The 16610-nt window shown below is 45.0% G+C and overlaps 1 protein-coding gene and 1 pseudogene across 1 annotated transcript; both read left to right on the top strand.

Moving 5' to 3' along the window:
• Positions 1-13915: 13915 nt before the first annotated feature.
• On the top strand, positions 13916-14419 carry LOC135373760 (uncharacterized). Its single transcript, XM_064606844.1, has 2 exons — positions 13916-14088; positions 14284-14419. Exons 1-2 carry the CDS (start codon positions 13916-13918, stop codon positions 14417-14419), a joined length of 309 nt encoding a protein of 102 aa, XP_064462914.1.
• Positions 14420-14460: 41 nt separating this feature from the next.
• On the top strand, positions 14461-15393 carry LOC135373758 (uncharacterized; annotated as a pseudogene).
• The last annotated feature ends 1217 nt before the right edge of the window (positions 15394-16610 follow it).

Raw genomic sequence — 16610 nt, 5'->3', positions numbered from 1 at the left:
CAGGCATGATGCAATACCATGAGTTTTAATTACAAAGTTCTGATAGATGTATGTAACTTTAAGAACAATAGCTGAGCCGACTTCTTTAGCGATTTTTTATTATTTTTTTAGCGCGCGGTGGGTGGCACGCAGGTGAGGGGCTGTCCGGGTGCATACCAGCAGGCCAACGGGCTCGGTGCGCCCTGGGCCGACTGCTTTGGCGATTTTTCCGTATGGGCCGACTTCTCTAGCGATTTTTTTTCAGCGCGCGGTGGGAGGTGCGCAGGTGAGGGGCTGTCCGTGTGTTTACCAGCTGGCTGAAGAGCTGAGCATACACTTATGGTTGTACACACTGGGCTGACTTCTTTGGCTATTTTTCAGCCTGGGCCGAATTCGTTCGCATTTTTTTCATGCAGCGCGCAAGTAGGGACATGCACACTGACAACATCGGGCCACATCTTTGGCGATTTTTTCACCCTGGGACGACTTCGTTCGCAATTTTTTTCAGGTGGTGCGTGTATCAAAATTAAAAGTTTTATTATAAAAGTCCTACATGAGCACTCTAGCGGAGTTTGAATTACAAAGTTCTGATACGTAACTTCATGCACAACAGCTAATATTCTATTATGACACATTTAATCAAAAAAGATATTTTTAATCAATATGATTACAATCAAAATTAAAAGTTTTATTATAAAAAGTCGAACATTATTATACGTGAGCACCATACTGGAGCTTTAATTACAAGTGCCGATATATGTATGTGGACAGCAGAGAACCTGGAAGACCATGGGACACGAACACAAGAGGAAATCAAATCTATAACACTACATTGGTTAATCAAAACAACAGAGGAGGAGAATAATCTATCATTTTAACTACCATAAAATCATCATCGTGACTTCCCCATACAATTTTCATTCTAAGAGACACTACAAACCTTACTTTGTTTTATGAATTCAATACAGAAAATATATTAAAAAATGAACTTCAACACATAGCACACTCCTAACCAACAATCAGCTCTAATAATATCTACCCTGATTTGTTGAAGATGGGAGGCGTACACCTGACAGTTATGAACATTTTCGAGTGCAATAGGGAAGATTATTCCAACACAATTAATCATTTTCTTATTAAGTAAACAGCATAGGCATACGGAAATAATGAGAAACACGATCAACAGCTAATAGAGAACCAAAACCTATCACATAAACAACAGACGGGGATGATGGTTTTGCGCACGCCCATAACAGAAAGAGAGCTTCGCGCAGTGCGCAGAACCACCAACGCTGTCCCTCACGTAAGCAAAGGCGATAGACAGGGATTGACAGGGATATTTACACTGTTAAAACAGAACTTCACCACATAGCACGCTCCTAGCCAACCATCATTCCGAATAATATCATTCTGTGTCCTGATTTGTTCAAAACAGGGGGGAGGCGCCTATCTGGGACACATTATCTTGTCCCAGATAGGCGCCTCCTCCCATTTTCAACAAATCAATACACAGAATGATATCATTCGGAATGATGGTTGGCTATGAGCGGGCTATGTGGTGAAGTTCTGTTTTAACAGTGTAGGAGCTATCCCATCGGAAAGAAATAGCCGAACATCATGCTCTACGGAGCTCCCACAGGATAGCGCGCAACGAATTTTTCAGCGCAATCGTTGTCAGTCCGACAAAGGAGGTTGGAAACCCAGCCCACCCCGGCATCGCAGAAAGAGATAACACAGGCATGGCTTATCGCATCCGACTTTCGCTGGGAACACTTTCCCTCTCCCAATTTCAGGAACTCTTTTTCTACTATCACTCTGTGGGCTGGGTTTGGAATTTCCTTTCGTCGGACTGAATGCCGTATTCTTGAACAAGCCTCGACTCGACGCTCCGCCTCGACTCCAACAAGTGGAGGAAAGTGGCGAACCACTCGAACCTCCACTCGAAGAGCCCATGCGTTTCATGAACCCATTTGGGGATTCCTCCGCCAAGGCGCTCCTCGAGAATCCGTCCTCGAATAAAGCTGTAGTCTCGTCTCCAGCCGTCGGGACCACTCGAAAATGTTAATTATCGTGCTTAAAACACACTTATGGCATGAAAAATGAATGTAATTCTTTACTTTATTTCGACCAACGTGCATTACAAATACAAACACAAAGGTCTGCAAGTGTTTGAAGAAGGGTGCAGGTGTTTCGAACAGGGAACAGACTGATAGGTTTCCTAGTTTTCTGGTCTGGCAATTACAAGCACAACGGCAGCAGCTAGCTTAATGGTCACCTCGTAACAAATAATATGAAAGATGATGTCACTGCTTGTCAGTCTTCTATTATTTTACAATATGTGGCGTGAATGACTGTTTGTTAGCGGATGGGTACGTTTACCCAACGCCTTGAGGGTAGCTATAAACAACCAAACAAACAAAACAGATTTTACAACAACAAACAAAACAACATCCCGAGCAAAGAATCGGGGAGACCATTCTTGGGGAGTCACCGCGAGCATGTCGTACGAACTTTTATGGCCCTCAATCGCGCTCTGCCTAAATGGTGGAGCCTGTTATCCCACCCAACAAACGGAATTCGTATTATTGGAACAACAACTGCCAAAAAAAAAAAGAAAACGAGTGAAAAAAAAACATGAATGGAAGATTTGTTGAGCCGTTTCGGTGATAGCTGGAGCAGGGGTTGGGCCAGCTTGATACAGTATAAAGATTACGGAAAAACATTGAGGAGGCACATCAGATGTTTATTTTTTTTAGATGTCCAGTCAATGCACTGTTTCTTTTTTTGCACCACTTTTTGCATGAAAACATCCTTCAAACACACCTTTTTGTGCTAAATAGCGCGACAGAAGGAAAATTTATTACACCTTGTCTTGAAAAGTGTGCTTGCGAGAAGGTGTGGGATTTTTTCCACAATGCGGCACACCGTCGTTTCTGCTTCACAATGTCTGCCGTGGCAGTTCGAAAAGTCCTAACGCCATAAAATCACATGTCGACGGGCAGCTGTAGCACAGGAGGTAGAGGCAGCCCACGATTGCACACATTTTCCTCCACTGCCAATGTATCCAAAAAGGCTTCGTACGGTTTTCTTCATGAAGCGGTACCGTATACCATATGAGGAACTTGTGATCATCAAAATGGTCAAAAGGAGTTTGATGGCCCCTTATTGAACGTTGTCGCTCAGTGGTAATGTTGTCAGCACCCAGTTAAAGGCCACCGTGACACAAAACGCAGTCGATTGACGCAGCGAACGACCTGTCTTCCGCCATGACACCAGCCAAACTCGAGTTGAGGAGCGTTCTCGAGGTAGCACCAATGTTACCTCGAGATTTTCGAGGAATGCACGGAGGAATTCCTCCACTCGAGGAGCGTTTCGAGTCAAGGTGGATTTATGAAGCGCAAAACCGGCCTCGAGGAGCAGCTCGAGTCGAGTTTCGAGTCGAGGCTCGTTCAAGAATACGGCGGTGAGAGCGATTGCGCTCAAAAAGCCATCGCGCGTTATGGTCCGGTGCTCCGAAAAGCATGATGATCGGCTATTTTTTCCGATGGGATAGCTCGTGAATATCAATGTCAATTAGTATGAATTTGACTAAATTCGGCAAGCTCTTCGCATTCGTTTGGCTTCCGGGTCCAGTTCGCAAATATTTATATAATTAAACTTACAATACATGACAGTCACATCAGGAGGTGACAAAAACCTAATAAGAACAAATGCCGTTGACCGCATGGTTCTAGGTGGCGTAGTTTTTTTTTTTAATTATTAGAATTCAATGACACGTTTTGGGACACTCTGTATGCCGCAGCCACCTGCGTTTGTCTGTTCAAACGTGTAGGTGAAACGTATAAAAATATGGTTATTACACGGAGCATTTATTTCCTGTCTCGCAAGATCCTAGTTTGCTAACAAAGGTAGGCCACATTTATTTCTCTGACCTCTTTCCCTCACCGTCTCTGTCACTGTAACACGGTGGCGTAGCCAAGGGGGGGGGGGTTGAGGGGTTCAAACCGCCACCCGAAATCGTACCTTTCGTAGTGCATTTGGGGGAGGGAAAACAAGGGTGAAATCTTCTCCCCCATGTAATGTTCCCGCAGAAGCCGCCCCGAAAGATTTTTCTGGCTACGTTATTGCTGTTACATCGTGTTTCTGGCTGAGTCCCATATTCCTTTTAACTCATCACTACGCACATAGATTATTGTTAGAGCATATTATCTGAACTTGTGCTCCAGTTCTTGCAATATTCAGGGTGTTTCACCTAAAAAATTCTAAATGGCGGCTACTCGCCGAAGGATTGTGGGACTTTTGGAAATTATCTTCTGGAAGTTTTTCCCACCATTCAGGAAGGCTTTGGACAATTTTTAATTGTAGGAAATTTATTTTTGTCAATTGGACATTGAAAACTGCAGAGCGAACCTCACGTTTTTTACAGAAGTATGAAGTCCTCCACGAATAACGGCAGGTCCAATAAAAATTATGTGCAGTGTTGCAACAAAAATAGTCGAAAAAAGTAGTAAAAGTCATACTTTAGCCCCGCTTGCGTGATTTTCAAAACGAAGCGCGAGCGATTTGTGCGTCTACACTGTTAAAATAGAACTTCACCACATAGCACGCTCCTAGCCAACTACCATTCCGAATGATATCATTCTGTGTCATGATTCTTTCAAAACAGGGGGAGGAGCCTATCTGGGACATGCATAATGTGTCCCAGATAGGCGCCTCCTCCCATTTTCAGCAAATAAGGAGACAGAATGATATTGGGAATGATGGTTGGCTGGGAGCGTGCTATGTGGTGAAGTTCTGTTTTAACAGTGTAGAGGAGGAAGTGTCCCCGCCTTCATTCGTTTTGCCTTCTTTGTGATAAGATGGTTGCTTTGTTTTCATTTTGATAAGACGGTTGTCACTAGCATCAAGGTCAAAGCAGGAGAAAGAAAGGTAAAACAAGAGGCGAGAAACACTTCCTTCTCTCCCGGCATCTGAAGTGCGCTCTTTTTTTGCGACAATTGAGCAGGCGGGGTTAAAGCGTAATTTTTACTAATTTTTTCGACTATTCCTGTTGCGATAATGTGCATAGTTTTTGTTGGGTCCGTGGTTATCCGTAGAGGACTTCATATTTCTGTTTTAAAAAAAAAGGTTTTGCGTTTAGGTTTGCCATATTCAAAAATACTTTTGTCGAATTTCTATTGCAGTAGACTGAAATTGCTGAATTGAACTCTGAAATTTGTCTAGTCAACATATCGTTTTTTTTTTTTTTTTTTTTTTACGGAATCAGGAAACCCGTGGCGAACTTCGTCGAATACACCGTGTGATATGTGATATGGTGGGAGAGTGATTCTTTCGCTTTTTAATACGTTCCATATCAACATACAAGTGGAATCTCAGCAGGAAGTGCACGATGTAGACTGCTTGCACATGATGATGAGATCTGTCTGCTTTCTTGATGTAGGCAGCTCCATTATATTTGCAGTCATTGTGTTCAATTTTTGATTAGCTGACTTAAAAAAATCGGTCATCAATCCCAATGATCTTTCCAATGTAGATGTGCAGACATTTTGTGACGCATAATTTCCTGTTCCTCCCCTTATATGATCGTGCGGTGGCACCGCCGTCAGCGCCAATAGCGTCCAGCGCGCGACTAATTCTTATTAGTTCTGGCCAGGTTTGTCCGCTTGGTCCGCTGCTATGCTGTCTAGGATTTTTCCTGGGTTTTCCTCAGACGCTTTGAGACATATATCGGCACAGTTCCCTTAGAAGTCGGCCCAGGACGCACATTCCCCGCGGGCGTCAGTCGTGACATTGCCTACATCTGTGAGGCCGACAACGGTGAGCCCTTTCACCATCACCACCACCACCACCACCACTTGCTGCTGTGAACAGTTGTTTCTTGTCCTTCCTTGCACGATCGCCACAATCTCTCCCATTCCTCCAAGAATTATTGCTTGGGCCTTTTTTCAAAACAGCTTCGATCGTCCTCCCATGAGATATGATGACGTGTGCAAGGCAACTAAACATCTTTCCCGCAGAAAAAGCGAGACCGAAAATGATGTTTTCTTAAAAGAGCTGCTGTTTGTCCCGTTTGCGTGGTGCTTCTGCACTTAATTGATGTAGTGCTTCACTGTAGCTTGTTCAGAACTAGTTGCGTCGATCCCGTCGTATGAATGTGTGTATGAGTGAGCAAAAATGTAAGAGTGAAAGGAGGATGAGAGAGAGAGTGGCTGGTTTGTCCCTTCAGATGACGCACCCTGGAAGACGCTGAGAAGGCGTGTTAGCTTAGCTCACTTGGTAGAGCCCTGGACCGGCAATCCAGAAGATGTGGGTTCGAGTCCTACAGCTAGCTAACCTCTTCAGTGACTTTCATCTTTCATCGTTAATTTCTTAAGCAAATTGAGGCTTTGTATGTATTTGTCCCTTCTATGTTGTTCCAGCCTCAGAACATCAGTTCTTTCATGTTCAACAGTTGCCGCTTGCGTCGATCCCGTCATATAAATGTGTGTATGAGTGAGCAAAAATGTAAGAGTGAAAGGAGGATGAGTGAGAGAGAGTGGCTGGTTTGCCCCTTCAGATGGACGCACCCTGGAAGGCGCTGAGAAGGCGTGTTAGCTTAGCTGAATTGGTAGAGCCCTGGACCAGCAATCCAGAAGATGTGGGTTCGAGTCCTACAGCTAGCTATACTTTTCAGTGACTTTCATCTTTCATCGTTAATTTCTTAGGCAAATTGATGCTTTGTATGTATTTGTCCCTTCTATGTTGTTCCAGGCTCAGAACATCAGTTCTTTCATGTTCAACAATACTTAGTTTACAGAATTGAAAGAGCGACACAAAAAATTTGCAAACGCCCACGGAAGGTGTTGCGATTTTCAGCGGCAGCTGTTAGTGACGCTGACGGAACATTTTGCATTGTCTCTAAATGTCATAACACTTTTCGTTGACGTCTGCTAATTTTTTGTAAAGTGTCTGTGATACGTTTGCAGTAAGGTTAGTGATTGCTGGAAGAGAACTCCGAGACAATAAGGAAGAGACGTACACAAGAAAACGTCTCTTCGTACGCCTTTCGTTGTCTCGGAGTTCCCTTACATGACCTACAACCAACTAACTTGCATCTTATCTCTCCTTCAAGGTTATTAAAGCTGATCCCTTCATGCTGTATTGACTTCCGCCATGCGTGAGGGCATGATCGAAGTGCCGGATCTGCATAAACGGCATTCGCAGTGAGATCAGGTGATCACTAACCGGTCGAGCTCCGGCAAATCGGCAGGCGGATAGACATAGCCTTGGCATGTTGCAAGTGCCTCAACCTTGCCAGCGCGCAGTGAACATAGAGACGTCGCGGAAACGTGAAACGTGATCAGGTCGGTGTAGGAGCTAGCAGTAGTAGCTCTCTAATACCTAGTTCACACTTGGTGATGCGAAGTCACCGCGCGAATGGTCACTTCGAGAGACGTTGGCCAAGAGGACATTTTTTGTTTTCTCACTATATGGAGAGCTTGCTGCTATGTCTCGCGGTTGACTGGACTTCGATAATATTTCCCTGGTCTGCTGTCCGTTTAAAATGAGTTCTGTGGTTCTTGCATGTAATCCCCTCATATCAACACTTCTGCAGCTTATCACGTTCAAGTCTTGATTGTAGTCATGGTACAAGCGTCAGGGAATCAAGGTAACGTGAAAAATGCGCTTTTGGGACATTGGTGTCCCTGTGATGTCACACTGCTCACTCTCGTATGCTTACTTATCGCGGCTAGGGTTGCCACTTTTTCTGACGGCAAATATCGAGCACAAATGCAAACTGCAACCGAACTGAAACTGAACCGCAAATTCCTACAGCGGGGATTTGTTGCGCTTTCTATTTCGCTGCAACGCATACAGCGAAATAACATGCGAAGTGGAATGCACTCATGAGCAGGGTGTCGAACCGCAAAAAATACGGGTTCGGTTCGGGTTCGGGTCCGCGTTGTTTTGATTTCGTTCTGGTTCAGTTCCGGTTCGGCCAGGCCAGAAATCGAACCGGTTCGCAAACCGGTTCGCAGCCCCGAACCGGTTCGCGAACCGGTTCAACGCTTCCGTTATATATGTTCCATAAAACTGCTTTTATCAGGAAATGCGTGGCTAATAGCATACTGCTGTTGTCTGCATTGACGTCTCTAGCGGTGAGGTAGCTCTTTAGCGAGAGAAATGAGAAATGGATGAACACTTATTGCAACTAGAGTTCACGCTGTTGAAGCGGTGTAGTACTGCTACTTTCTGTTCCCAAAATATCTTTTTTCACACGCACAGTGCCAGCAAGATACACTTAAAGGAAGCCTAATAAGATGGACAGCGTAACATAGACGACAGTACTTGCCGGCACACTGCCTTCGCAGCGTGAATCGATCTGAAACCGTACTGAAGCATGTCGAAAATAAGCCTGCAAGCCTTACTTTGTCCGAGCTCACAGCAGTGTACTTGTTAATTCACAACACAACGGCAATGTGTCACGACGACACAACTGCGCTACCAATAAGCAGAACCACATTTACTTTTCAAAGCACGACCAATCAAACAGGCACCGTTCTGCGTACGCTCCTTCTCCAGTTGTCATGTTTCTGACTTGTTTAATTTGTGCTGCTTACGTGTAAAGGGAAATCTTGAGCGCTTATTTGATCACATATTCGTCCTGTAGAGCTATATAATTGGCCTACTCCATTCGTGTTTCATTCGTCCACGTGGCACCTGGTCTCTGAAGAGTAGACGCCGCACCGCGTGCGTGGGGCGCCAGCCGCGGCACTCACAAGGACAACTGCGCTTCAACATGTTAAAAAGACGCTGAAAGTATACTTACTATACGTCGTCGTCTGACTGCTAGGTGAACATTTCTGAAATTTATGATATAGGCGCGTGATGATGATACCAATGTGTCTTCGTTCGGGGATAGAGAGGAACTCTTATGCTGACTTCTTTTATGTCCGAACCGTTTTGTTGCGAACCGGTTACCGCTATTATTTTTTACGGTTCTGCTCCGGTTCGGGTTCAACAGTGTCATGAAAATTTCGGTTCGGGTTCGGGTTCGGTTCCGGCAAAAATAACGGTTCGGGTACCGTTTTCGGTTCGGGTTCGGGTTCGGTTCGACACCCTGCTCATGAGACTCGTTGGTTATTAGGCCCAGTCGGATTCATTTGTCCTAGTGCTGTGTGGACTATCTTTAGTGCTGTTACCGGTGGGCCTTGCCACGCCACCCTTTATTTTTTGCCCTGTCTTGGATTGGGTGAAACTGATTGTGAGGGACCGTATCAAACTCTTGAGACTTTAATGCTGAGCGATGCTTAAATGCGATGGGTATGGAGGGTTCTATACGAGAGGTTTACTACAGTATCTTCATGTCGCTCAACGTAGTATTAATTGCTCATATTAGCTATCGCTCAATCTTTGGCGATGATGACGCAAACGAAAAACTCAAGTCATAAGGATCTTACTCTGACTTCGCCAATTTCGAACATTTGATCTCCGGATTACAGCTTCACCCAGACACCGAACACAAGCCTTGTATTAGCGAATGGTTCGGGAGAAATCCGGGCAGGTGGCAACCCTAATCACGGCACCGGTTCAGTAGGGAGGTTTAGAAGGATTGGAAGATTGGATTAGAGGGGATGGAGCAGGCCCGCTTGCATGAACGTTGAGGCTATTCCTCAGTGCTGCCGTAGGTAGCTTCGTCAGTGCTAAAAGAAATAGGAACGTCGAGGGCACTAAAGCACTACCGAAGCTACCGAGGACAGCACTGAAGAATAGCCTCTACGTTCGTGCAAGCGGCGTCAGATTGGAAGGTCTTTACGATAGCCGTTCTGAAAACATGGTACGTCAAGCACCTGATACCTTTGAAGTGGCTGGCATCACGTTGCTGATGTTGGACTTGAAAGCTTCCTTTTTGTCCCCGCAGGGGAGCATCAGCGTACGCTGATGTATGGTGAGTGGCGCCACCACGTACCCCAGCCCCCAGTCATAAGGTGCTATTTACCATGCCGAGGGGATGCAAGGGGAAGGGTATAGAAGCCTTGAACGGGTGGCGGTCGGGGCCTTGGTCAAGCTCCGGCAGACGGGTTGTCGAAACTCCGGGACCTTCCCACATGTATGAATGTGAAGTGTGGGCGACCAATAGGAACATTCATTTTCTTAAACCTCGCATGGTTAAATACTCAAACTCCCTTCCGATCGGGGTCGGTAAGCGTCCCCGGACCGAAGTTTTCATGCCAAAAGCTAAATCACTTAGTGCCAAGTACATTGTACTCTTAGCCATGTCTTCAAAAAACGAAAAAAAAAAAAAAAACTGTACCTCTTGCTAAGATGTCACCTTTCTTTATTGAAAGAGCAGTGGCATCCTTGTCGACAAACATTTAAGAAACAAAGAAGCTTCGATCAGGAGACCTCCTCATAAAGTGTACGTCGGATGCTGATTGCGGGCGAATCCTGAATGCCAGTGAAATGCTTGATACATGGGATTCACAAGATTTCAAACAGCTGTCGTGGAGCGGTTGCAGTTCCCGGACTAATTGATATACCGGTGGAGGAGATCCTTGCCAACTTGAAAGAGCAACAAGTGATTGATGCATGCAAGAAAATAAGGAGAAATAATGAGTACATAACAACCAGGAACATTGTGCTCGCATTTGACCAGCCAACACTCCCCGAGAAATTGTAAGTCGGAAGTACGTCCCTAAATTCCAAAACCTCTCAGTTGTTTCTGCTGTAATAGGTTTGTGTGGTATACAGATCAGCATGACCGTCTACTCTGAAAATGTTAGATCCCGTACATCATCAGGGACTGTGTCTGATCCTTGGAGCCTTCCGAACATCACCTGTGGAAAGCCTCTATGTAGAACGTGATGAGTGGTCTTTATAGAAAGGCGCCCGTTTTATTTTAGCACTTCACATGCACTAAGAATAAGGGGTTATCCGCACGATCCAGCACTTCGATGTGTCAAGGAGACACGCTTCCAACAACTCTTCCTGAACAAAGGCTCTACTATAACCCCGGTTAGCACGCGTATGTCAGAAATGATTCAGGATTGCGATTTTCCTGACTACAGTTCCATGATTGCAGAAACCAGCAAAAGCATTCCTCCATGGCAAACTTGTCCGAAATGGGACAGGTCTCTAACGAAGTTTAACAAACGTAAAACCCTGAGAACCGTCCTACTGCAAGAATTTGAGTCCCTAAAGGAAAGTTTTGGAAACCATGCGAACCTTCATACAGACGGTTCGAAGACAGGCTCTGGTGTGTCATGCGCGATGGTTGCTCAAACAGGTACAAGGTCTCACCGTTCGAAAAAAATGTCATGTCCATCTTCACAGCAGAAATTTATGCAGTTATTTTTGGCTCTCAACTACATCTTGCAACATCGCATCAAATCTTCAGTGATATACACAGATTCACTTAGTGTCTTACAGTCTATGTGTGGCATTCGTACAACAAAAAATCTTATTGTTCATCGTGCGAGGCACCTAGCAACTGTGGTGACCAATAGATCTTATAAATTAATTATTTGCTGGGTGCCTAGCCATGTCGGGATGCCTGGCAATGAACAGGCTGATACAGCTGCTGCAGCAGCCCTTTCTGGTCACATAACTCCTTTTGATGTTCCTTGTCAGGACATTAGGCCTGTCCAGAAAAAAAAAGCCATAAAAAAATGGCAAGAGCACTTGGACAAGTACAGCATCAACAAACTTCGTTTGGTCAAAAGCCGCATCGGGAGCCCGACACAATCCTTTGACAGTCGTCTGCACGATGTCATTTCATCACGACTAAGGCTTGGACACACCTACCTCCCACATGGTTTTCTTCTTCGCAGAGAGGAGCCTCTACACTAGGTCCGTTCGATTCACTTGCACTGCTTGAACCAGTTCATGGTGGTGCTGCACTCGCCCGTTCGTTTCGCCAGTGCACCCAGGCGCCCCCTGCACTGTCGCGTTCGTTTCGAAAAAGTGCAGGCCTAGTTCACCTCTGGTGCAGCGAACTGTTGCAAAACTTTCTCGAGAGGTAGTGCAGCAGGTGCAGCGGTTGGAAAATGGCGGCGGACAACTGTTCGCAAAGTATTGTCGTTAACCTGAACGGCGTAGAAACTTCGCTCACGCCAGTTATTAACAGCCACGCAACGGGAACAACTATGCCTACAAAGCAGTCTTGGGTAGTAACTAAGTTACTTTTAACTTGTAACTGTAACTAGTTACTTCTGGGGTAACTAGTTACAGCAACTAGTTACATTTCCAGAGAAGTAGCTTTTAACTGTAACTAGTTACTATTTGTGTGGAAGTAACTGCAAAATGTAACTAGTTAGTCGAATCAATGTCGTTCTTTTTTGCTTCTTTACTCTACTTTCCCCTACTTCCACTAACAGTGCCTTCCTTCCTTTTATCCGTAATCAGTATGTGCCCCCTGCCTTGAGATCTTGACCAAGCAGGGAATTCCAGCTTTGCGAACAGAAATTAGTTGAAGTTAGTGACCCTCAACGTTCGGAGTGAGTCATATGTGAGTAATAGTGTCACTGCCCTAGCACGGGATCCTGCCGCCTGTGGATATGGACAAGGGAATGATTATGCACAAAGAGAAACTTTTCGGTCAGCTCACTTGCGCTCCGACCAGTGCAATGACTAATCCTGCTCGGGTTGCTGCTACCATAAGCTTCCGTGGCCGCTCTATGAAGCAACCTTCGAGTTTTTATCATGGAAGGACGAGAATAACTTAACTGTAAAGTGCAAACTATGGAATAAGACGTACTCGGCAAGCAGGACGTCAATTTCGAATCTGAAAAAGCATCTTGAGGAGAGTTCCTTGTTCTTGCGTATGTCTCTCTCTCTCTCTCTCTCTCTCTACACGTTACGAAACATGTGCGTGTCACCGTGTTCTTCTTTTTCATCGCGATGCGCCAGGTTGCATGCACATGTCGTATTTTTCCGTGTGGGATAACCGCGTATTAACTTATACTGCTTCTGGTTAAGTGCAAGACAATTTTTATTGCACTTCAGTAAATGTCAATAAACGTATGGTTTTAACAATTGTATCATGGTCATTTTTATAAAAAGTAACTGTAATGTAACTAAGTTACTTTCTCTCAGTAACTGTAACTAGTTACTCGACCAAGAAAGTAACTATAACTGTAACTTAGTTACTATTTTTGGCAGATAAACTGTAACTGTAACTCAGTTACCTTTTAGAAGTAACTTACCCAAGACTGCTACAAAGCACCAGGTACGTTGAAGGGAAAGACATCGCAATGCAGCAGAATGCACAGTTAGTACGCGTATATCGACGAATACGTACGCGTTTGTGAAAAGCTTTTTGTTTTGCTATAGACGGAAGACCGCAATTCATTGGATACCTGGCTTGCTGTGCTTGCTGTTTGGCCATGTATGTCACACACGTGGCTGCCAGTGTCAGTTGCATGTTTAGTATTTTTCTAGCAACGGTAACCACAGTTACAACTACTGTAACGCGAACAGATATTTAAATTTACATACAAGTTAAAGACTGTATGGTGCACAGTTCAGTCATTCTCTCCAAATGCAATATCTCTAAACATTTCATTCATCTAAACGTGTGTGTCCGCGTAAGAACGTAGTTAATATCAGCTTCAGACCTGACTGACTGCTAACTTTGCGATTTGGAATTTCGCTGGCTTCAAAATTGAAGCCTTTCTATGGAGGAGGTTGAAGGAATTCACAGCCAACTCCGTCGAAAACGTGAATCAATCAAAATATAAATCCCCTGTCAAAACGTGATTCAATCCAAATTCAAATCCTTTTTTTTTATTTTTTAACAAATCCCAGATCAAATCCACACGCCTTTGGATGGAGCTAAATCCGGACTTAAATCCCCAACACTGGTTGTGACCCTATAGCCACTGCGCTTTCTCTATTCCTAACTGTAGATGGGACCGTCCTCGATGTCCTTTTCACGGGCATAAAGCAGGCTGCGCACATGTCCACTCCGACGGTACCTGTGCAGGCTGCAGCTGCACCTCTAAGTAGTGAAGAGCCAGGGCCTTCCTGTGGAGCAACAGAATCAGAGCTGTGGACAGCACCAAAGACCCGGTTTCTAATAGGAAACTACAATGAACTCAAACAGCTAGTTGGAAAAAAGGGTGGATTCCGGTAAGTATCACACTATCTCAGTAGGGGCAAATTGGTACTATCCGTCACATATTCGAACAGGCAGTACAGTTTGAGCAGCATCTGTTGCGCAGCCACGCATGAACAGAGATCGTCTGACCACGAAATTGATATTTTCTGGTGTCATTTGTGTTTAAATAGGGCGAAAAGAGAACTGTGACAAATGCTTGCTGAGAGGATCCGAGCGACATTTGCAACAGATGTGAGCCCTCTCCAGGTGGAAAACAAATGGAAAAGTCTGGAGAAGGCTTACAAGAAGGCAAAGACGAAGAATGGTTCGTCAGGTCACTCTCGAGTGTCCTGCGACCATTAAGAGTAAGCACGCACATATCAACCTGCATTGTGCATTGCAAAATGCTCATGCAATCGCTTGTCACTCACTTTCGTGCGTCGTCTTATTTTCTCAACGCACCTGGTTGACGACCGCAAATCAGTGCCGAGAAAACCTGCCTCATTCTTCTAAGTTACATCGGCAGCCAGTGCAGCATGTACTCTGTTGCCGACCGTTTTGACGTTTCGGAATCATCGGTGTACATGTGCATGTACAGAGTGCTCAACCTTTTGCAAAGTATCAGCGTAGGTGTCATCTGTTGGCCCGACCAACAAGAACAAGAACGGATTAAGGCTGGCTTTCTGGCGAACAGTATGGGAAAAGGGCCACGGAAGACTGTAGGATGTGTGGACGGATGTCATATTGAAATTAACAAGCCAGCAGAGTCCCCACAGTCCTATTACAATCGTAAGAAGTGGCCCTCACTCCTTCTACAAGGTGTGTGCGACGACAGGAAGCAATTTATTGACGTTTTCATTGGGTTCCTGGGCTCGGCACATGACGCCAGAGTGCTTCGTGAAAGCCCACTCTTTGAAAATGCTCCAGCAAAATGCAGCGATGGCTACCTCTTAGGTGACTCAGCATACCCTCTCCAGCCATGGCTGCTGACACCGTATCGTGACAATGAAGGTAGCTTCCCCATTTGGAAGAAGCGGTTTCATAAGTGCCATTCACAGCAGCGAGTGGCCATAGAAAGCACGTATGGCCTGTTGAAGCAACGCTTCAGGAGGTTGTATCTTGTTGACGCTGCCAGCATAAAGCAGAGCTGTTTGACCATCATGGGCGCATGTGCTTTGCACAACATCTGTAATCAGAAACGAGACTTCTTTGATGAACTAGAAGTGTCCCAACACGAAGAAGTTGGAAATGACGAGGAAACGAAGTTCCAGGTTGATGGTGCTGTGTCAAAGTATTGTGAGAGCCGGCGCAGGTCAATAGCACAGAACCAGTGCTAGAACATACAGGAGACCCAAATCCTAACTCTGACATTTCAGTCAATGTTTCTGTTCTACATGGTGTGTCAGTTAAATCCACGGGCTTGAAATACAAAGAGAGCACCAAAAGAAAAAGCGAGCAGCACTTTTTTGCATGCTTTGCACGCTTTCTTTGCATTTCAAGCCCGGGGATTTCCCCGTGACGCCCTGTATACAGGGTGTCCCAGCGAAAGTGGACCAGCGCTCTTCACAAACACAGCGACAAAAGAAAACTGGAGGTTGTATTTACGATACTTGAGTAAGAAACAAGTTCTACTAATTATGTAGCACCTGTTACTTACTCAAGTAGCATAAAGGAAACCTCCAGTTTTCTTTCGTCGCTCACTTTGTCAAGCGCGCTGGTGTGCTTTCGGAGGGACACACTGTATGTTCTGTGCCTTTCGGCTTTTGTAACATACAATTGCTCTTTGCGCTGTTAATCCTGATGTGATTAACTCTGTTTCGATATGTACGTAACCTACATGAATAAGCACTAAGGTAATTGTGAATCCTCCACTGTTTTTATTCTTCTTCATTTTTCTTTTCGACGGCTGAGACAATGCGTTCCAGTAGCAGCATTTTCCTGTCAAAGCGTTCTGCTCGGTCCCTCTGAGCCTTTTCAAACGCTTGCAGAAGGGCGTCAAAAGGTGTTCTGTCTCTTCGTCGCCTCCTCTTACAACTTCCTCCGTGATTTCCTTCTAGAGGAGCCTGACGTGGTGTCTGTGGTTCCTGTGGCGGGGTGCCGGAGCTTTCTTCGTTGTCTGTGGGAGTGCTGGAATTGGAGTGGACGATGAGCTTAGAAACCTCAACACAGCATCAATAGACCGTTTTTGGGTTAAACACGATTTTCCCCTGAATTTGCACCCCGAATTGAGGCTCACCTGCTTAGGGTTAAACCAGATTTCTACTCATAAAACTGCACCTAAGCTAGGCCCCTCAAGGCAGTGACATCTACTGCTGACACGGTCGACAAACAGTAAAACGAACGTTTATTCTACAATAAATCCTGATTTCTCACTAAATTCACTCTGATGGTAATAATTCAGCTGAAATTTGCATGATTTTTTGACATTCAGTTATTGACCCATTTTTTACCTCCAATTTGAAAAAAAGGAAAAAAAAAAACACGATAGCTTCAGGCTCTAAGCATCAAGTAACACTACCTGCAGTTTTCCTTTTCTATAACAATCCCAGGTGCG

Source organism: Ornithodoros turicata, unplaced genomic scaffold (genome assembly GCF_037126465.1).
Source record: "Ornithodoros turicata isolate Travis unplaced genomic scaffold, ASM3712646v1 Chromosome31, whole genome shotgun sequence".
NCBI lineage: Eukaryota > Metazoa > Arthropoda > Arachnida > Ixodida > Argasidae > Ornithodoros > Ornithodoros turicata.
The sequence above is the reverse complement of the archived record's forward strand: the minus strand, read 5'-3'. Positions and strand labels throughout refer to the sequence as shown.

Bases quoted from the DNA above. Each gene is read 5' to 3' on its own strand.
- LOC135373760 (XM_064606844.1), top strand. From the start codon at position 13,916: ATGTCCACTCCGACGGTACCTGTGCAGGCTGCAGCTGCACCTCTAAGT. The intron at 14,089-14,283 runs GTAAGTATCACA...GCTTGCTGAGAG, and splicing joins GGAAAAAAGGGTGGATTCCG to GATCCGAGCGACATTTGCAA.